We start from the raw sequence: 18,916 nt of genomic DNA, 5'->3' as shown, positions 1-18,916 counted from the left end.
TAAATGGTGGAATGGGGATTTGAATCAAGAGGCTCCTGTGTCTATGCTCCTAGTCACTGTGTTATTCTGTCTCCTAGACAATAAATGGGAGGCCTGGGGTGCCACGGAACTCTAACCCATCTCTGGGGCCAGAGAAGGATTCTCTGTGGAGGTGAGATTTAAGCTGTGATTGAATTAAGAGGCATCTAGGCAGAGGAAATGGTGTGCAAAGCCTCAAGGTGAGAGAGAGCAGAGTATGCAGCAGGAATTCATGGTGCAATGCAGTCTGAATGGAGAGAGCAAGAGGTGAACTGGAAAGGGGACTGATGTCCGAGCCTGTTCCCGAAGAGCAATAGGAAGTCTCAGAGTTCTTACAGGGGAGGGCTTCCTCATGAGAACTCTGCTGCTTGGGGAACCCAGATTGGACTGCAGAAGGGCTGGACTTTTTAATTTCATCTTTCAGAATCAATTTACAGAATAATGGTTCCCATCCAGGATGGTATGGCACCTCTGGGCCCTTTGAGAATGTGTGGAAATAATTTGGGTTGTTGCACTAATTGCAGATGTTAAAAATCCAGTAAAGTGAGGGATGCCCCTCCCCCGCAAACACAAAGGCCATCTTCCAAATGCCAACGGGGCCCACACTGGGAAATCCAGCTATCGGGAAAGCCAGAGGTATCCCTGCTGGAATATAAATGTTATAAGCCACGATAATGCAAAAGCAATTGTGTAGCTGAGAGACTCTGAGGAATGGAGGGGGCCAAAGAAGTGAAGGGAAATGTCAGAGCGAAAATTTATTCATCTTACATCGTGTTTGTTAAGAGACACTATCTAAATGTATGGATCCAAAAATAGATGGTTAAGTAGATTAAAGCTATAAAGGAAATTGAGAGAAAAGTAAAAGGAAGAGAGAGAAAGGGAGAAGAAATGGTATAAATAAGCTAAATTCTTTATCTTTCATAGCAGGGAGCTAGCAAATACTCAAAGTTAATGAATCAAGAAATGGAGGCAGAAATACAGTATTTAGAATTATGGAGGAAACCACCAGGGAGAAAACCATCAGAAAAAGGAGTGGAATCAAAGTTTGGGTTCAAGGGTAGGAAATGGTCAGGGAGAGTCTGACTTTTCATTTTATCTCTTCTCTGGAATACTGTTCGTATGTTATTCCCATCTGCATATGTTAACATCAGTGAACTTTAGTTTCCTGCCTTTCTTAAGGCCCGCCTCGATGATGGATGTCAAATGGCCTCTACGAGGAGCTGGTTCTCTTTCGCAGGGACCTGTGGAAACTGGGGGCCACCTTCAGACACGTGTCCAGAGTTTTGTAGTGTACCATCTCCTCAGAGGCATGGGGAGTTCCTCCCGAAACTGTGAGAACTTCCCTGCCCCCACTGGGTCTCCATCCATTTTTTCCTTAAGTGATTGGGGAGGATTTGTTGCTGGGAGGGATGGAGGTCAGCCTCAGAAGACATGGGAAGATTCTCTGAGGCATCCTTATTTGCTGGAGGGCTTGCTCCAGTTCCATGGGAGTCAGGGAAGAGCGGGACTCGCTCTAAAGAGGTGGGCAGGTCCCTAAACAAGCCATGTGAGTAGAGGATATGGGGGGAAGGGGTGGGGTCAGGTGTGTGGGGGCAAGAATTAGAATCCAGCATGGTCTGAACCTTAGCCCTCCAAATACCAGCGCAGTGAGGCCTCGATTTGTCACTCTTTTTCATATGTCCAATTGGTAGAATCACTCCTGTTTTTCTCCACTGCCTTTCTGTGAGATAGTGAGATAGCATGGTGTTAGTTCCTTACATATCTGTATCTCACTTTTCTGTCATCTGTGACCTCCTTAAGGGTGAATCTGAACCTCATTCATCTTTATATCCCCTGTCCTGAGCATATACCTAATAAATGCTGCTTGAATCAAGAAATAAACAAATGAATGAATGAATGAAAGTCAAATGAATGAATGAAATGCTTACTATAACCCCTTTTGAAAACAATAGCAAAAGAGAGTGTGGAGTACAACAAAAATTCCATTAATTTCTGGTACATCCCTCATTGTGTCAATCTGGTGCAAGTCTGTGTGTGTGTGTGTGTGTGTGTGTGTGTGTGTGTGTGTGTGTGTGTGTGTTGTGGCTTCAAACTAAAGTTTAGCTGTTAAACTTGGACTGTTAACATATTCCCTTTCTTTTGATTATTCTCAGGGAACCTGAGAAATAAATGACAAGCAAACTCCCTAGGTGGCCATGATTCTGAGACACAGACAATTGGAAAGAACTGAAGGATATAATTGGCCCTGGCTGGGGACAGCGTGTGGGTGTGGGCTGTCAGCTGGAACAGAAGGAAAATAACACATCACCAGTTGAAAATAATTAAACAGAAATTCACTTCTGCAGTCCAGCAACTGCAAGTGAACAAAGGGTTGTGCAGATTCCCGTACCTTGGTAGGCATGGGCTTCTGAAAGGCGATCTCCGCTTGCATCCAAACGCCTCTTGGAATGTCCAGCACAGACCAGATCTTCTCTTGAACCACGTGGTTCTCTTCAAAGATATAAACAGCTAGAGTGTCACTCATTTTTAAGAACCCATAGATGGCGTAATAAAAACGTAGACAATACTGCAAGTTTCCCGGCAGGGAGGGACCGTAGAGCCTTCCAATGTAGCCAGGCTGAGATGTAAACTTCGTGTTGGCCAGCAAGTAATACCCTGTGAACGGGACAAAGCATCAGTGTATCAGCCAGGACAAGTTTAAATAACGTAGCTCAGATTATGAAGTGGGAAAATTTGGTTGAAGTCATGGAATTAGTCAAGAGACTATTTCCACAGGCTTTACATGGTAAAGCATTTTCTAATATCTGGCTTGATGATAGCACAGTCTTATACTATATTGCCAATAAATCTTCTCCAATTCTAAGTAAACTTCATAAGCAAGTTTAGATTTCCAACTGCATATGCCCAGATTCTGGTCGTCAATTAGGATTTATAATTGTTGACCATGGGTCAACCAGCTGCCTTAGACTGAGTACCAGTGCTGAGTCACAGTGAGCGTAAAGCCCAGGGCCGATTTTCCATTCTCTCTGCAGTGATCATTGGAGATGGAGAGGTTGCAGGCTGGCCTGGCAGTCCTGGGCGAGGGAGGGTTGGTGTGTCCGGGCAGAGCCTAGTACTCTCCCGGTCATATGTTAAACCTGCCCCTGACTAGCAGGTTTTGAATCAGATGGACCTTCCCTCCCACCTGCTTCATAGTAAAAAATAATACAGAAAGTCCTCACCTAAAGTCGTTGATAGGTTCTGCGACTTAAGTGAAAAGACATATAATGAAACCAATTTTACCAAAGGCTAATGGATGCAACAAGAATTAGGTTCCTACAGCATCTCATCAACATTCAACAATAGGCATTGAATAAAATGAGTCATTTGAGGACCTGCTGTACTCTACATTTTTTCTTTTCCTTCTCTGCTCCTCTCCCATTATGCTGCTGCTTTTTTTTGGGAGAGGGAAGGGGGCATGTCTCAGTCTTTGCTATATAGTTAGTTTTATCCAATTATTCAATTCACTTGGGAAAAAGTTCTATTTCACAGGAGTGAGATTATGAACTGAATTGTATATGCATATGTCGAGGCCCTAACCCCCAATATGACTGTATTTGGAGACAGGGCCTTTAAGGAGGTAATTAAGGTTAAATGAGGCTACAAGGGTGGGGCCTTAATCCTATAGGACTGACGTCATAAGAAGAGGAAGAGACCCCAGAGATCTCTCTCCATGTGTACACACAGCGGAAAGGCCATGTAAGGCCATACTGAGAAGATGCAATCTACATGCCAGGAAGGGAGGGCCCACAAGAAACCAATCCTGACAACACCTTGATCTTGGACTTCCAGCCTCCAGAACTGTGAGAAAATAAATTTATGTTGTTTAAGTCACTCACGCGGTGGTATTTTGTAATGGCCACCCAAGCAGACTAATCCAGGGGACCACACAATAGCCAGCAATCTTTTTGAAATCTAAATTTAATCACTCTCTTCTCTGCTTAACACCTTTCAATGGCTTCCCATTTCCTTTATAATAAAATCCCAAATGCTTACTCTGGCCTGCTGTACCCATGATCCATCTCCCTCTCTAACTTCATCCTCCTCCCTATGGTGCCGCCTTGGAGAGTCCAGCTCTTTCCAATCTCAAGGTCCCCACAGATGCCGTCCTTTCTGCCTGGGTGACCCCCACTATCCTGGCTAATTCCCACTTCCCTCAGAAGAGGACTCCCTGAATCCCCGACCAATATTAGGTTTTTTTCCTCTATTCTCTCTGAGAGCTCACTCTTCATTTCTTTTATTGCACTTACCACAGGTCATAATTATGAGTTTATCTGTGTCTATATTTGTCTAATGTTTCCTCTGTCTATTAAAATGCCTATCAGCCACACAGGACAAGCTTCATACCTGACTTGCTCACTATTGTATCCCCCAGGAGTAAGTCTGGCCAAGATCAGAATAGGTTTTTGTAGGGCCTGTGCTTGTACAAGCTAAGCAACCTCTGAGAAAAAAAAAATACAAAATTACAAGTATAATATTGCAAAGGCCCCCTTCAAGGCAATTCTCCCCAGTGCCCAGTGTGCAAGTAATTGTCGAATAAATAACTGAGACACTAACCCCTTGGGAACCAGCCCTTTCTACCAGTGTCTACTGGAGTGAGCTTCACAAGGGAGCCATTAAAGCGATATGTAATCCCGATACAGGGAGCTCCAACTGCTTTCTAAGAGTCCCTTGAAGATAATCCATCAGGTGCCCACCAACATTTCCAACAGCTTTTATTCCCCCACAATATATATTTTTTCTCACAGTGAAATATCCATAGCATAAAATTTACCATTTCGATTATTTTCAAGTGTACAATTGGGTGGCATCTAGTTCATTCCCTATGCTGTACAACCACCATCGTTATTTAGTCCCAGAACATTTTCATCACCCCCAAAGGAAATTCTATACCCATGGAACAGCTACTCTCCATTCCCTCCTCTCAGCCCGTGGCAACCACTAATCGTTTCGTCTATAAATTTGCCTATTCTGAATATTTCATATAATTGGACTCTGGTTGCTTTTTAAAGGAACTTCTCCATTTAAAGTAAAGAGCAAGATAATATCCAAAGGTTTGGCTATTAATTAATTGGCAAATACTATCGCTAGCCCAGCAACTTGAATTCCAGTTTTTAAAAAATGGTCAAATGCAAGATTAGCAATTGTCTTTGCCTCTTTACAGCTGCCTTCTTCTTCTTCTTCTTTTTGAAGTCTTGGCAGATGTGGGATAAGAAGGTAGACTGGAGCATGAAGGGTACCCCCACCTTGCCCATCTCCTCCATCCCCCTCCCCCAAAGTCCCCACAGGGATGATTCCTGGTTTACCTAAGCCTGAAGTGTGGTCACCAGCCCGATACATGTTTGGTTTTACTTTCACTCGGGCCCAGCCCGGACCTTCTTTATCTTGGTAAAAGTTGCAGAGATCCTCCTCAAAATTGCAGCTGGCTTCTATGGCACTGAAAGGAAGCTCTAAGCAAAGCAGAACCAAAGTTAATGTGCACTTAACCCAAGGCTTTCAAAGGACTTCACCAACTGATTGACAAATACATACACATTTGTACCAGGAGAAGTAAAACACATCAAAATATTTTTAACCTAATGGCACGCTGACAGGTTAGCATCAAATCAACATGTCAGCATGGCAGGAAAATTGTTCTTTTCCTCCCTAAAGGGATGGAAGGAAGAAGCTCCTTTCACATTCTATACAAAAATAGAGACGTGCCAGACTTGAAGAGAAATTTCTTTTCATGCTGTAAAGAGTGTGAACATTTATTCATACACTTCTTTGCAATTCAAAATTCATTCATACAAAATTAAAAGGAAAGAGAAAAGACAGGGATTTTAGGAAATCCTTAATTTTACTTTAAGATACTTTAGAAATAATATTTTCCAGAAAGAATTTTCTTTTGTTGATCAATCCCTGTGGCAGAAGCGTAGCCACCGTCTATTTATAATTGACATTCTTAGTAGAAGCTGATCTTCTGGGAGAAAAATCATTACTTAGTATAAATTGCACTGAGCAAAAAGATATACCAATTCTGTCACCGATACTGCTATTATTCGTTGTTGTTGTTGTTTTTTTGCTGAGTTCCAGTATCATTTACCTTGGTTTATAAATGCCCTCTCATTCCAGATTGCCGGAGGGAATGGCATATAAATTATTTCTGTCCTTTGAAGAATAACTTAGTCCTAGCAACAAATTATTGCAGACCTCACTGTGAACCAGACTTTGGGACACATTCAATGTAGCTGAGTGGGATCCTGTGCTGCATGCTGACATTCCAGTACTGGTCCAATCTTTTAGGGCAAGAGAGAAGGGGCACTGTTCTGAATACCTGGAAAACCACCCTTAGAGGAACACTGGAGTTCTTGGAGCAGTGATCTAATGAAACAGGGAGCTGTTTAGGGACAAAGGCTAGTATACTCTCAATTTATCAATTTTCAAAGCAAGAAAACATTCAAGTAGACTGAGGAACTGGCCCAGATTAAGGGGACAAAAGAAGCAGGACAACTTGGTCCAGGAAACCAACAGTTATAAATGACATTATTGGGGCCATTGGCAAATTAGTATATGGGCTGTAGTTTCGTTGATAATATTCTATCAGCATTAAGTTTCCTGAAGTTAATCATGTTGGAGAACATGTTTGGTTTTAGAAAACATACGTTGAAGTATTTAAGGGTAAAGGGGCATAATGTCTACAACCTACTCTTAAATGGTTGATAAAGCAGATATGGCTAAATGTTAACAATCTGTAGATCTGGGTGAAGAGTATACAGGAGTTCTTGATAGTATTCTTGCAAATTTTGTCTGAGTTTGAAATGATACAAAACACCCAGTTCTAAAAACACTAAATTAGAAAAAAACACAGTGACTAACATTACAAAAAAAAGAACAGGAATGTTCCTGTGCATCTGGAACCTGACTGTGTCTCTGGAACCCTACAAGTGCAGAGAAAGAGCACCCGATGAGCCAGGCAGGAGAAAAGGAAGTGACGGGAGGCTTCCGCTCCAGGACCGGTAGGTTAGCCCCACACTGCTCGGCCTGCCTGTCAGCATCAGGGAGTATCTTTAGGCCATGAAGACAGTCTTTCAAAAATGAAAATGATATCATACAAGCAAGGACCCTTTGACATCCCCCCATGGAGACTTGGTACCATGGGAAACCCCATGATGGTCTCCAGTCTTAGTCATCCCTCTGCTACCTAGTAATGAAAAAAAAAAATGAAAACTTAAAATCTACAGAAAATGGCATGGCATTCCGCAAAGCCATGCTCAATGAGAACGGCAGGTCAGTGAAATTACTCATCAGGAATATATAGCATGGAACATGTCCCTGGGAGGCCACAAGAGAACCATAACCCGTTTATTAGGTATTTAGGAGAGGGTGGGAGGTGGTATTAAAACTTCAAAGTAAGCAAGGATCACCACTCTCTATGGTCACCAACTGAGTCATACAGAAAATATTTTTCTGAGGATGAGATTATATTCTTTTGCTAAATATTTAGTCCTAGAAATGGATTTGTCCAGGACCCTGAGAAGGTCTGATAAAACAAAACTCTCAAAAGCATAATTCAGAGCCTAAATCCTTTCCACCCAGAATGCTTTTTCAACCATGAGATAGTCTCTAATTCCTGAAAATGGGGCCAGAGGGCCTGTTTGTGGCCTAACATGATCTCCTCCGAGCTCTGAGGTGGGGAAACGCCTTTGCTTCAGGCTTGTTTCAGAAGCACCTGGTCAGGTGGTGGTCACGTTGAGCTGCTGGGGTGTGTTAATGATATATTTGAAGCATAGGAAGGATCAGGCAGTTGGAAGCCCCCGAGCATTAGCTGCTCAGAAAACAAAGTCCCTAGCAAGGCACCAATAAGCATTCAAATGTAAGATTTAGTTAATCCCTTGCCTTCTGACATTTGAACTTTTTAGAAATGAGAGGCTTTGAAGATAATCTAATCAGATAGAGGGTTACTGTAGTTTGAGAAGAATCGGTGTGAGCATTTCTCATCTTTTGCTCTGCTCCTTGGAGTTCATGGTGATGAACACAGTATCTGTCCTAGAGATTTAAAAGCTCGCCAGCCCCTGTGCAGCTAGAGGGATTTGGGTGCCATGTGCTCTCTAGGCTGCTGAATTAGCACAGTAATTTTATTTAGCACGAGCCAGCTAGGCCGGGACAGCTCAAAGCTGGGTTGGGGAAGAGAGTGAGTGGGACCTGGCACCAGACCAAGGAATCATGACAGAGCAGAGGCTGGGCCAGTGACCAGGCTGGGGAGACGCTTGAGGGCCTCTGAGCCAAGGATGGCTATGGCAACTTCAGCTGTAACCAAGGCAACAACTGGAGCCAGGTTTCCAATTGAACAAGAGATCTGGGTAGTGTGTTGTTATTGGTGAATAACAAGATTGGTCAAGATTGGGAGTTAGGCCCAGTTAGGCCCCTCCCAAACCCTGGCCTTGGTATGGAGTGGAGCCAACCTCAGAAAGGAGGTTGGGCCTGCACGGGGCAGAATAGTGAAACTTTCAGTTTGAGGTTGAGCATTAAGGCAGGATTCCTAGAAGTGAATGGAATCACCTGTCAGGCATTCAAGATTTACAACCTAAAAGGAGAGCTTCTTCCTATGATCTAGAGCCAGGCGTCCTCAAACTATGGCCTGCGGGCGACATGCGGCCGCCGAGGACATTTATCCGGCCCGCCGGGTGCCACTGCCTGTCCTGCTTAGCAGCCGACTCGTCCCGGGCCTGCAGTGCGCATAGGAATTTGTTCATAGTTTTTTTTTTTTTTAAACTATAGTCCGACCTTCCAACGGTCTGAGGGACAGTGAACTGGCCCCCTGTTTAAAAAGTTTGAGGACCCCTGATTCTAGACCAGGGGTGGGCAAACTTTTTGACTCGAGGGCCACAATGGGTTCTTAAACTGGACCAGAGGGCCGGAACAAAAGCATGGATGGAGTGTTTGTGTGAACTAATATAAATTCAAAGTAAAGGAGCGGAGGGGAGAGCAAGAGAACCGGATAGAACAGCCGGATCCGGCCCGCGGGCCGTAGTTTGCCCACGGCTGTGAATCTAGACTCTAGATCTAATGGTGGAAGGGAGGGAGTCTCTGGGTGGGAAAGGCAAGTGCTGGAACTCACGGTGGGAGGAGTGGGGTGGTCTCACTGTCCTCTGGAGCACCCTGGAAATACTCGGAGAGCAACACGACATTGGTGTGTAACCCCTGTGACTCTATGATGGGTTTCAGGTCAGGGAAATTAAATCTAAGCCCAACCAGATGGTGGAGAGCAGACGTTTCATGTGTTGAATTAATTCCTGTCTCGGCCTACTAAGGAGGTGAGGGGAGATGCTAGATCCAGCTGGGAAAAGCACAGACAATAAGTCTGGAGCTAACCAAGATAAAGAAAAAAAATGTTGGCACCTGTTATGAAACAGAAGGGCATAAACTATTTGAAAAATGTAAGATGAAGTATGAAAACTAAAGGGCTCAGCTTCTAAGACTCCGACTCTGGCTCACAGCTGCTTAATGAAAGGCACAAGCAGGCTCCGGCTCCCACATCCATTAAGGCAGTGTGGCCTTTGCTGGTTCTCTTTAGTTTCAATCTGAGCCCCTGTTCTCTAGGGAATGGATGGGAGTATTTTGAAAATTAAGTAAATTATATTAAGTTTCATGACCAAGCAGTTTCTGTGTGCTACAGTCTGCTGAGGCCTTCATAGATATTAACTCAGCAGTCTTTCTGACAACACTATGGAACAGATTCTTCCATCCTCGTTGTATAACTGTGGAAAGAGTCGCAGAGAGGTTAATTAACAAGCCCAAGGTCACACAGCTTGTAAGTAGAAGTGTAGGGATGTGAATCCAAAGTCCTGACTCTCGAGCATACCACTATGATCACGTGGTTAAACCATTTTAAAGCAAAGTTGGTATGTTGGGAGGTTCTGAAGGCCAATTTGGAGTCTTGGTTAACCTAACTATAGGGTGTCCCTCCAAAATGTGAACACATCAATTGATAGCTCAATTGATGTTTCTTTCTTTTCAAATTTAACCCACTGGAGTTAATACTTATTCAAAGTGTGTATACATTTACTTGGGATACCCTGTATATAAAAATGTGGAGGAAGGATCTTTATGTGGGCTGGATTTTACAGACTGAGGGGCCACCAGCCCTTTTAATACATGGTCCTTATTTGAAATAATGTTGGGATCTTTCTCTTCCAGTCACCAGTCAGTAGGAAAGAACACACTTACGTATATTCTGTATATTTTTAAAAGGGAAAGTATTTCCAAACATTACTTCAAAAGTGGCTCAGCAGATTCTGTGACCTCCCAGCTGCCTCTTCACGCCACCCTCTAGCCAGTACAGAGAATGAATAAACACCTTTTGCACACGTCACTTGGAAATACAAACGTTCAATGTAAATGCCTAGTGACAAAGAAAAATTTTCTAAAAATAATGATAATGAGGTTGTAAAACTATTATCAGTATCATTGAGATACTAGCTGGAGATGGGATTAGGGAGCAATCAGATTTAGAGAAGTAAACAATTTTGCCTTCTGTGTTCTGCTAAATTAAGAGACTCTTTTAGTCTTTTATTACAGTTTAGATTCAATAATTTTAATGAACATACATAAATTCAGTCTAGTTCTTTCCATTTCACTAGCTTTTATTTAAAAATTAGAATCAGTAAAAATAATATTTGGTTTCATCAAATTAGTATGTTTCTCTCTAACTTGGGGATAACAGTTTAGCCTGAGTAGAAAATATTATCTTTCTTGAAAGTCCCCTTGCTTGTTGAATATATCTGAAACCATATTAAGTTAGATATGAACTCTATCTTTAGGAAATTCTTAAATTTAAAAATTTACTTTCCATAGTCCATAACCCAAAAGAAGGGCTCAAAATTAAATGGGAAGACTACAGTATCTCCTTGGGGCCCCTCAAGGAAACAAAGTCACTAAAATGTAAGGTCAATTGCATTTACCTGGGTTATCATTAATACAGTGTCAGACTTCTTATTCTAAAACATGTTTTCTAATTCACGGTGAAATGGTTTGCTTACCTATTTTTCCAAAAAGTAAACATTTCTTTTTTCCAATCACCAAGTTTATAGAAATTACAAAATTAGCCATGATAAAGTAACCTGAGGGTTCACTTAGAAAGACAATTTAAATTGAGTACATAATATTTAACAAAAAAACATCATATACTAATATCGTTAAACATGAGGACATTTATAGGTCTTGGATACACAACATTGGAAAGAGTTTCCATAATTCTACTCAGTAGATTTTGAGATATTTCCTACCTACTCACCCACCTGTCTATGAACTCAAGATATCCATTAAAGAGAAAGATGTGGAAAGAATGAGTATTATTTAATTTTCATTTCCTAATAGGTAGGAAGATGAAAGCTCCTTAGTACCTGACAAGGGCCTGTGGTGTCAGAAAAATTAGATTCAATTTGTGAGAAGAAATAAATAGTAATATAACCAGTAAAGTGACTATTCAGTTAAATAATTTTTTAAAAGATGAGATCATAGAAAAGGTAAGGAAATGAGAAAGAATTAAGACAAGTCCTGACCATAGGCATCTATTGAGAAGGAAAATTCCAAATGTAAAGGAAAAGAATGCTTACCTGTCTGATTTTGGCAGTGAACGGGAGAGAAAGAAATATCATCCAGGGCAACATATCCTCCTTTGGGACCATTGAAAGCAACTTCAAAAATAAGCTGCAGAGGAAAATGACAGGGTGTGCTCCAGCTCCACATATATTCTCTTAGGTTTAAGTGCTCTTAGCCACGATGTAAAATGATGTCTATAAGCCAGGAGATGCTAGGTTATAGGTACTTATGGAATCACGTCCCTAAATAGAGGAGTTTGGGCAGCTCCCTCCTCAACCCACAGTCTCCTTTAAGAAGAGTAAATACTAAGCCTTAAGTTGAATTTTATTGGTGAACTTTGCCCCCTCCCTTGAGCGTCAGCTAAAGTACTGATGTCACTTTCCGATAGAATTACAGAAGTGACAGTTTGCATTATGAACTTCAGCTAAAGACACAACAGGCTACTTGCAGAAAGTAGGTTAGGTTCTCCCCCGCACTTCACAGAGAACTAAGCCCCTCTAAGGCCTCTGCCTTTTTCATAAATGAAATTCTATGTGAGGGTCCTGGACAAAGATGATGCAATCAATTCTCCTGATAGATAAGACATGATAAGGCCCAGAAATTGTATACATAGATGTTAGAATTCCAGGAATATCTGAATGGCTAGAAAGAACATGGGGTTAATGCATTATCCCCTTTAATTTTGCTCTTCTCTTTGACACCAACTCTGAGTTCAATCAACCACCTTCTGCCCGTGACCAGGGGGATCAGGTGTGCTGAGTACAGCATTCACCTGTATTGGGAAAACCACCCAAGGGTGAAGTCCACCCTTGCGAATTGATAACAGTGTTGAGTACGAGCTGAAACTCAAATGCCTACAAAAACCAGGCAGGTCATGACCTGGGGTGATGGAGTAAGAAAAGGTGCAGACGGTAATGAAAAGGCTTTGGCTACTATGTTGGCAGTTGCTGTCGTGTAGGAATTCAGGCCTAATATGTCTGGATCTACCAAACTGTCAAGAGGACCTGGATCTCTAGATTCTTACTTGAAATCTTTGGATATTTTTTAATGTTGGTAATTAATTTAAAAATTAAAACAAAGAAGCAAAAAACAAACAAGCAAAAACAAACACCTCTACAGCAGCTAGGAAAATCATTGTGGACTAGATTTGACCCATAGGCTTCTAGTTTCAGCCTCTTCTGAACAGAATAGTGTCTTGGAGGCAGACAGACCAGAGTTCAAATCCCATTCCCATTGGTTAAAAGCTCGGTGACCTTGGGTACATTGCTAAACCTCCTGGGGCCTCACTTTCCGTATTTATAAAATAAGCATAGTAACACCGACCTTGTATGACCGCTGAGATTGAATGAGAAGATGTACATAAAGATCAGAGCATGCAGTCAGGTGCACAATGAGCTCTGAATTAAACTCATGCCTTTTTCTCGGGTTGACCCTGAGCCCACTTAGCCACTAATTAGCTTGAGGAGGCCCCTTCTCTCCTCTGGGTCTCAGTTTCTCCATTTTTGAAAAAAAAAGAAAAAAAGAGTTTGGACAAGATGGTTCCTAAGGTCCCTTTCAGCTTAACAACAGTGGTCCTGCAGAGGCCTGGGACCTGGACCCAGCAGAATCCAAGAGGGGCCTGGAAGTTTATCTCTGGCAAGGCAAGAAGTGCTGAGGACAAAGGGACAGATGTGGGCAAATGAGAAGGGGCAGATGAAGTTTACACACTTAGCACTGGTCCATGAAAGCCGATAAAGGACGCGAATGGCAGAACTTATCTTACAGAGCAGGCCAAATGAGAATGATTATTTCGGATCAGAATATGCTCATATGTTCATCACAGCTCATGGGCTACTCTCTTGCTCAGAAAGAGGTCTCAAATGCTTGTTTTCCTCTTTAAAATTCATTGGGTAATACGGTGACATTAAATTCACTGTTTTCTGCAGGATACGTTTCTCTTCCTGGCAATTACTGAGAGCAGATAATGCAAGCATAATGAGTTCAGACTACTAGAGCAAATTACTCATGTGTGAATCAAAAGGATATATAGTGAAGTTTAGTTATGCCCAGCTTTGATTTTTTTTAAAAATTGGCAACATCGCATCCAACAAATGTTGCCTAAGGAGTTTATGGTTGGAGGGAAAGAGTTCACAAAGAAAATGCTGTGTGTGTGTGTGAGAGAGAGAGAGAGAGAGAGAGAGAGAGAGAGAGAGAGAGAGAGGAAGAGAGAGCATGTGTGTGACTCACTTGACTTTAACAGAAGGAAAAATTATTTCTGAAGCAGTATGTGCATTTCTCTTTCTCCATGTAACCCAAGCTCACACAACACTTTCCACTGAGCTGCAAGGGCAAACCGCGGCCTGGTCAGCCTTTGGGAGGGGCACTGTGCTCCTTCTGGGCTGTGTTGGGGGGAAAGGAGGGTCCTGAAGAGGGTCAGGGAGTGGCAGGCCATCAGTAGACAGGACATGACAGAAACCAAGACCCAACCCCACCCTCTCTGAAGCTCCACATCAGGCGAGCAGATGGCACCACCAAAAAGCACCCAGGGGATAATCCGCTCCTTTTGCACTTTCAAGGGAACAGGGAAAGAGATTGTAAAAAGCACAAAGTGAAAAGCAGGGGACAATGATAACTCGTGGTAACTAAGACTCTCCTTATATCTCCAAATCTGCAACCCCACTGCTGCCCCACTGATTCGAGAGGTCCTATGGGTCCTCAGACAGAGCTGGGCCTCTCCTGCAGCTTTCGCTCAGATTTTAGTTCAGGGACTTTTCTAAGTGCCCTGGCGCTCACCAGCTGTGTGACCTAGATGAGAAACATCAAACTCCTCAGACTCTCTTTCTCGTTGGCCATATGGGGATATTTTGTCTACTTCATTGGGCTGTTGTAAGTACTAGAATATAGATATGTATTCATCTATATGCTTAGAAAAAAAGGTATTTCAAGGAAAAACACCATCTTTGCCGGGTTGGCCCTGCCTATGTTAGTTTGTTTTTGCTTTCCTGAATTTACTAATTCTTCTGCATTGGACATTCATCATGCATGTAACTATAAAAGTTTTAAAACCAAAGCACCATTGTTTCAAATTCGGACCACAATCATAACTTTAGTTCTGATTTTTATGATATTATTTATACCGTAGAGGAGAAAAGAAAAAAAAAATTTTTTTTCTAGGAAGCCTATTCCTTCAGATAAGGGAATAGAAATAACCTTCCTTATAATAACCTTTCATAACTGCTCGCAGGAATGAAAGTTCAAGAGTGACTTTCACTTAGAAGGCATTGATCTTTTTTGACCTTCCACGGTGCAAGGTTCAAAGGGAGGGTGCCCCCCAAATCTAGCTGGTGACAGACTTTTCCATATCCATCCTTAGAAAAAATAGTCGTGTTAGAAAATGAAGGTGATAAAGGAGGAAGGCAGACGGGAATACAAAGACGGGAGAGAAGTGGAGGGGACTGAGAAAGGGGAGAGAGAAAAAAGATTGAGATACAGCAGAGAAGAATGCGTGGAAGACTGCAGCACCTCTTGACCTCCATCTCTGTGTGAGCAGTACCCTGCATTGTGGCCAGGACAGGACCCATGGAACACCTACCTCCATGGGGTACGGGGCACTGAACTCCACTTCAGCGAGGTTCCAGGCAGGATTCCCTGGGCTATTGGTTTTCCAGATCTCCTCATAAAGGCCGGTCACATCCCGAGAATACAGGGAGAAGACATTGTCATTCCCCTGCTGGAGTTGATAATAAAACGACAGGCAGCCAGACATGGGGGCTGTGGTCATGGGGGAGATGAGCTGTGCCACCTCCTGGAAGTGCTTGATATAAACCGAGTCCACGTACATATAATGGCCTGGAGACCACAGAGAAAAGAAAACACGGCGTCAGACAGGCTGGGATTTTCGGATGAAATGGTGGGATTCTGGGGTTCACTTGGAATCATCCAGTGGGAGTGATGGAGAGGAAGTGAATGAGTTACCGATGAAAGAAGTTTGGCTATGGGTTGGTGAAGGTTGCACCTGGGAGATAAATACATGGAGTTCACTGTGCTCTGCTAAATACAAGATAAGAACCATTCTTTTTCTTTTCCTGACATTTGACTGAAGTAAACATCCATATAGAAAGGTAGATATATCATCTGTAAAGTGCTTGAGTTTTCCCAAGCTGAACACAGCTGTGGAAAGAAAACAGAACATTACCCCAGGGGAAACCCGCCGCCCCCCCCCGCCCAAAGCCTTCTTTGAGTTATAAGGATTCTAAGAACATGCCAAATGTACCATCTGTTTCTAAAAAGGCATAGGGGGGATCCTCCTATACGTCTTTACAATATATACAACTGTCACTGTATATTCTTTGAGAAACTAAGATTTACAATTCATACTGGATGACAAGTTGTACCTCTTTAATAGAACATGTAGGTCAATCAACACTTCAGATAGGATTAGGATTTGCAAGGTTGAACTTGTGACGCACCCTTAGGAAGGCCTTGGTGGGCTCTGGACTCAGAGGCTGACCTCCATGGGAGGCATTTTGGTGAAATTGAGAAATGATGAGGCAGAATAGGGAGAGCCTGGATTTGGCAATGAAAGAACTAAGTTTGAATCCTGCTCTATCTCTTATTAGCCCTGTGACCTCAAGCAAGTTACTGAATCTCTCTGGGCTTCAATCCCTTAATCTCTAGAATGAGAATCAAATAGTTCTTTCATTGGATTGGTATGAGTATGAAATGAGATTATGTATGTGAAGTCCTTGGCATGTGCCTGGCACATGGTAATTGCCTAACATAATTATAATAAAGAAAATAATGTCACTAATGATTCTAGCACCATGCTTTCCCCACGGTCTGTTTTATGTAAAGAGGAGCTATAATTATTAGCAATTCTGTCTGAATTTACTTAAGCTGCAATGACAAAGGAATGCTATGCAATGCAGCTTCCATTGAATGGCCCTTCTATTTACAAGCTCAGAACAACTACAGCCTAATAATATCTTTGTCTTTATTACATTATGCCTGCTTAATAATGATTCCTTTTATGCTTGGCAAAATAGTGGTAAGGATATTAGGAAGAATATATGCATTCACACACTGGATACTTACTTTGATCTAGCACACTGCCCAGTATGTGGTAGGCCCTCAACCGATGGTTATTCAAAGCATAAATATGGTCTCAGAAAGGTCCTCATATCAACAAGGAAGAGGAGAAAGATGGGCAAATCAAAGCTTTCTTTCTCCTGGTAGCAAACTGTCCAATCCCTGAATAACCTCTCTTGTTTAAAGATAATTTCTTAAGTCATCTCGCCAAGCCATGCAACTGTGAATACATGGAGATCACAAATTCTGCTGCTCAGAGGAGCCAGCTAGGTCAGGTATATGACTGAAGTAGATTGGGTCAGGGAAGAAGACACCTTACAATATTATTGACTATATTCCCTATGCTGTACTTTATATCCCTGTGACTATTCTGTAATTTTAATTTGTGCTTATTAATTCCTTCACCTTTTTCACCCATCCCTTCAACCGCCTGCCCCCCCCCATCTTTACTTAGTCCCCCAAACCCCTTCCGTTGGACAATTACCAGTTCTCCAAAGACGAAGTTTTTTGTTTGTTTGTTTGTTTGTTTTCAGAGAGGAAGTTTTTAATGCACTTCCTAATAATATGTCTTACCAATGAAACAATCTCTTTCCAAGACATGCCACTGGGAAAACTGGGTAGAAGAGCTACCATGGAGGTGGGCTGCTGACATTTCCTTCAAGTGAATTTGCTTCATGGACCACAACTGACTGACAGCCTCCAGCTATCTCACATGTGGGTCTACGATGGCCACACCACACTGGGCTGTTCTCAGCCAGTGACCAAGCACAGCAGGGGGACCAGAGCAGGGCCAGTCTGCATGACACGGGCTCTTCAACAACTCCCCATTCTAACCCCAATATCACCCAGTCCTGTTGGTTGTGTCTCTCCGCCATCCCTCCCTTCTATGAAGGCATAGCAACGTCCAACAATTACTCCATTGTTCAGAACATCACTCAATGCCGTTGGCAACACAGTGGACAGGGAAAATTAACACTCCAGGCTGTCTCTGGATCGGGACTCTGCCTAGGGCCCGTGCCTACTTCACATCGGCACCTCTGTAATCAAATAATTACCCCTCAGAATAATCAAGAATATTTAATTCCTAACAATAACACATGGTGGGCCTGTAGTGATGGCCTGACACCATGCATCTATGCCCCCCTCCTCAGTAACTCCTTTTGTGTACAAGTTTCCTTAGTTCCTAAAGTATCCTATTTTAGTGATGAACAATTTTCCCACTCGTTATTCCCCGACAATGCTTCCCCTGATCCTTCCCTCAGACAGAAAAGGGAACTTATTACAACCCTCATGGTGGCCACCCTCTTAGGCCTCGGTGCCACGGGTACTGGGGTCGGAATAACCTCTCTTGTTCTTTCTAATCAATATTACAACCAATTACAAGAATCTATCGATGAGGACATCAAAAGTCTAGAAGGTGCCATTTCTCATCTACAAGAATCCATGACATCTCTAGCCGAGGTGGTACTCCAAAACCGACGAGGCCTGGATCTACTTCTTCTACAACAGGGAGGCCTCTGCGCCGCCTTAGAGGAACAATGCTGCTTTTATGTTAACCATTCTGGGGTTATTAAAGATTCACTGACAAAGGTCAGAGATAGATTAGAGAAAAGGCGAAAGCTAAGAGAACAAAATCAAGATTGGATAGAACGATGGTTTAACACCCCCCCCCCCCCCCCCCCGGCTTTCAACCCTATTACCCTCTATCTTAGGCCCTCTAGCCAGTCTACTCCTACTCCTTGCTTTTGGACCGTGGGCCTTTAGAAGGCTCACACATTTTATCAAACAACAAATAGATTCCCTCATAGCCAAACCCATACAAGTACATTATCACCGCTTAGCTGAGGCTGACCGTGAACAGGACTATGACCTCTACCAGCGCTCCCTCCCTACGGGGACAGCATGATGACCAGAGGAATGCTTACCTACTCCCCCCCAGGAGAAAGGTATGGGCACCGAGCTGAGTGCAGAACAAAGCACTGCAAGGGAAGGTCTCATAATCTTTCGACCCCCTCTGGGTTTTCCCTGGGAGTATACCTGGCTTACATAGAGGTTGGTATCTATCAAAATTTTTTCTCTTTCTTAGATGGCCAACAGAGATGCCCATACCGCATCCTACTCGAATGCTGTCTAATAAAGCAAGCCCTGGTGAGCTTGGCTGGCGGCCAATGACGGGTAAGAGGACGGCATACGCTGAGGGGCTCTTCTA

The 18,916-nt window shown here is 42.9% G+C and overlaps 1 protein-coding gene across 1 annotated transcript in view; it reads right to left on the bottom strand.

Moving 5' to 3' along the window:
* The window catches only part of MAMDC2 (MAM domain containing 2), a 137,333-nt gene that overhangs the window by 35,058 nt on the left and 83,359 nt on the right, over positions 1-18,916 (bottom strand). The window contains exons 6-9 of the mRNA XM_080669801.1: positions 15,212-15,468; positions 11,655-11,748; positions 5,364-5,507; positions 2,408-2,673 (exon numbers count right to left, since the gene is read on the bottom strand). Coding sequence (XP_080525927.1) covers positions 2,408-2,673; positions 5,364-5,507; positions 11,655-11,748; positions 15,212-15,468 — 761 coding nt within the window. The remainder of the gene's footprint in view (positions 1-2,407; positions 2,674-5,363; positions 5,508-11,654; positions 11,749-15,211; positions 15,469-18,916) is intronic.

This window comes from Plecotus auritus (genome assembly GCF_963455305.1).
Source record: "Plecotus auritus genome assembly, chromosome: 5".
NCBI lineage: Eukaryota > Metazoa > Chordata > Mammalia > Chiroptera > Vespertilionidae > Plecotus > Plecotus auritus.
This window is presented reverse-complemented; position numbering and strand designations above follow the sequence as displayed.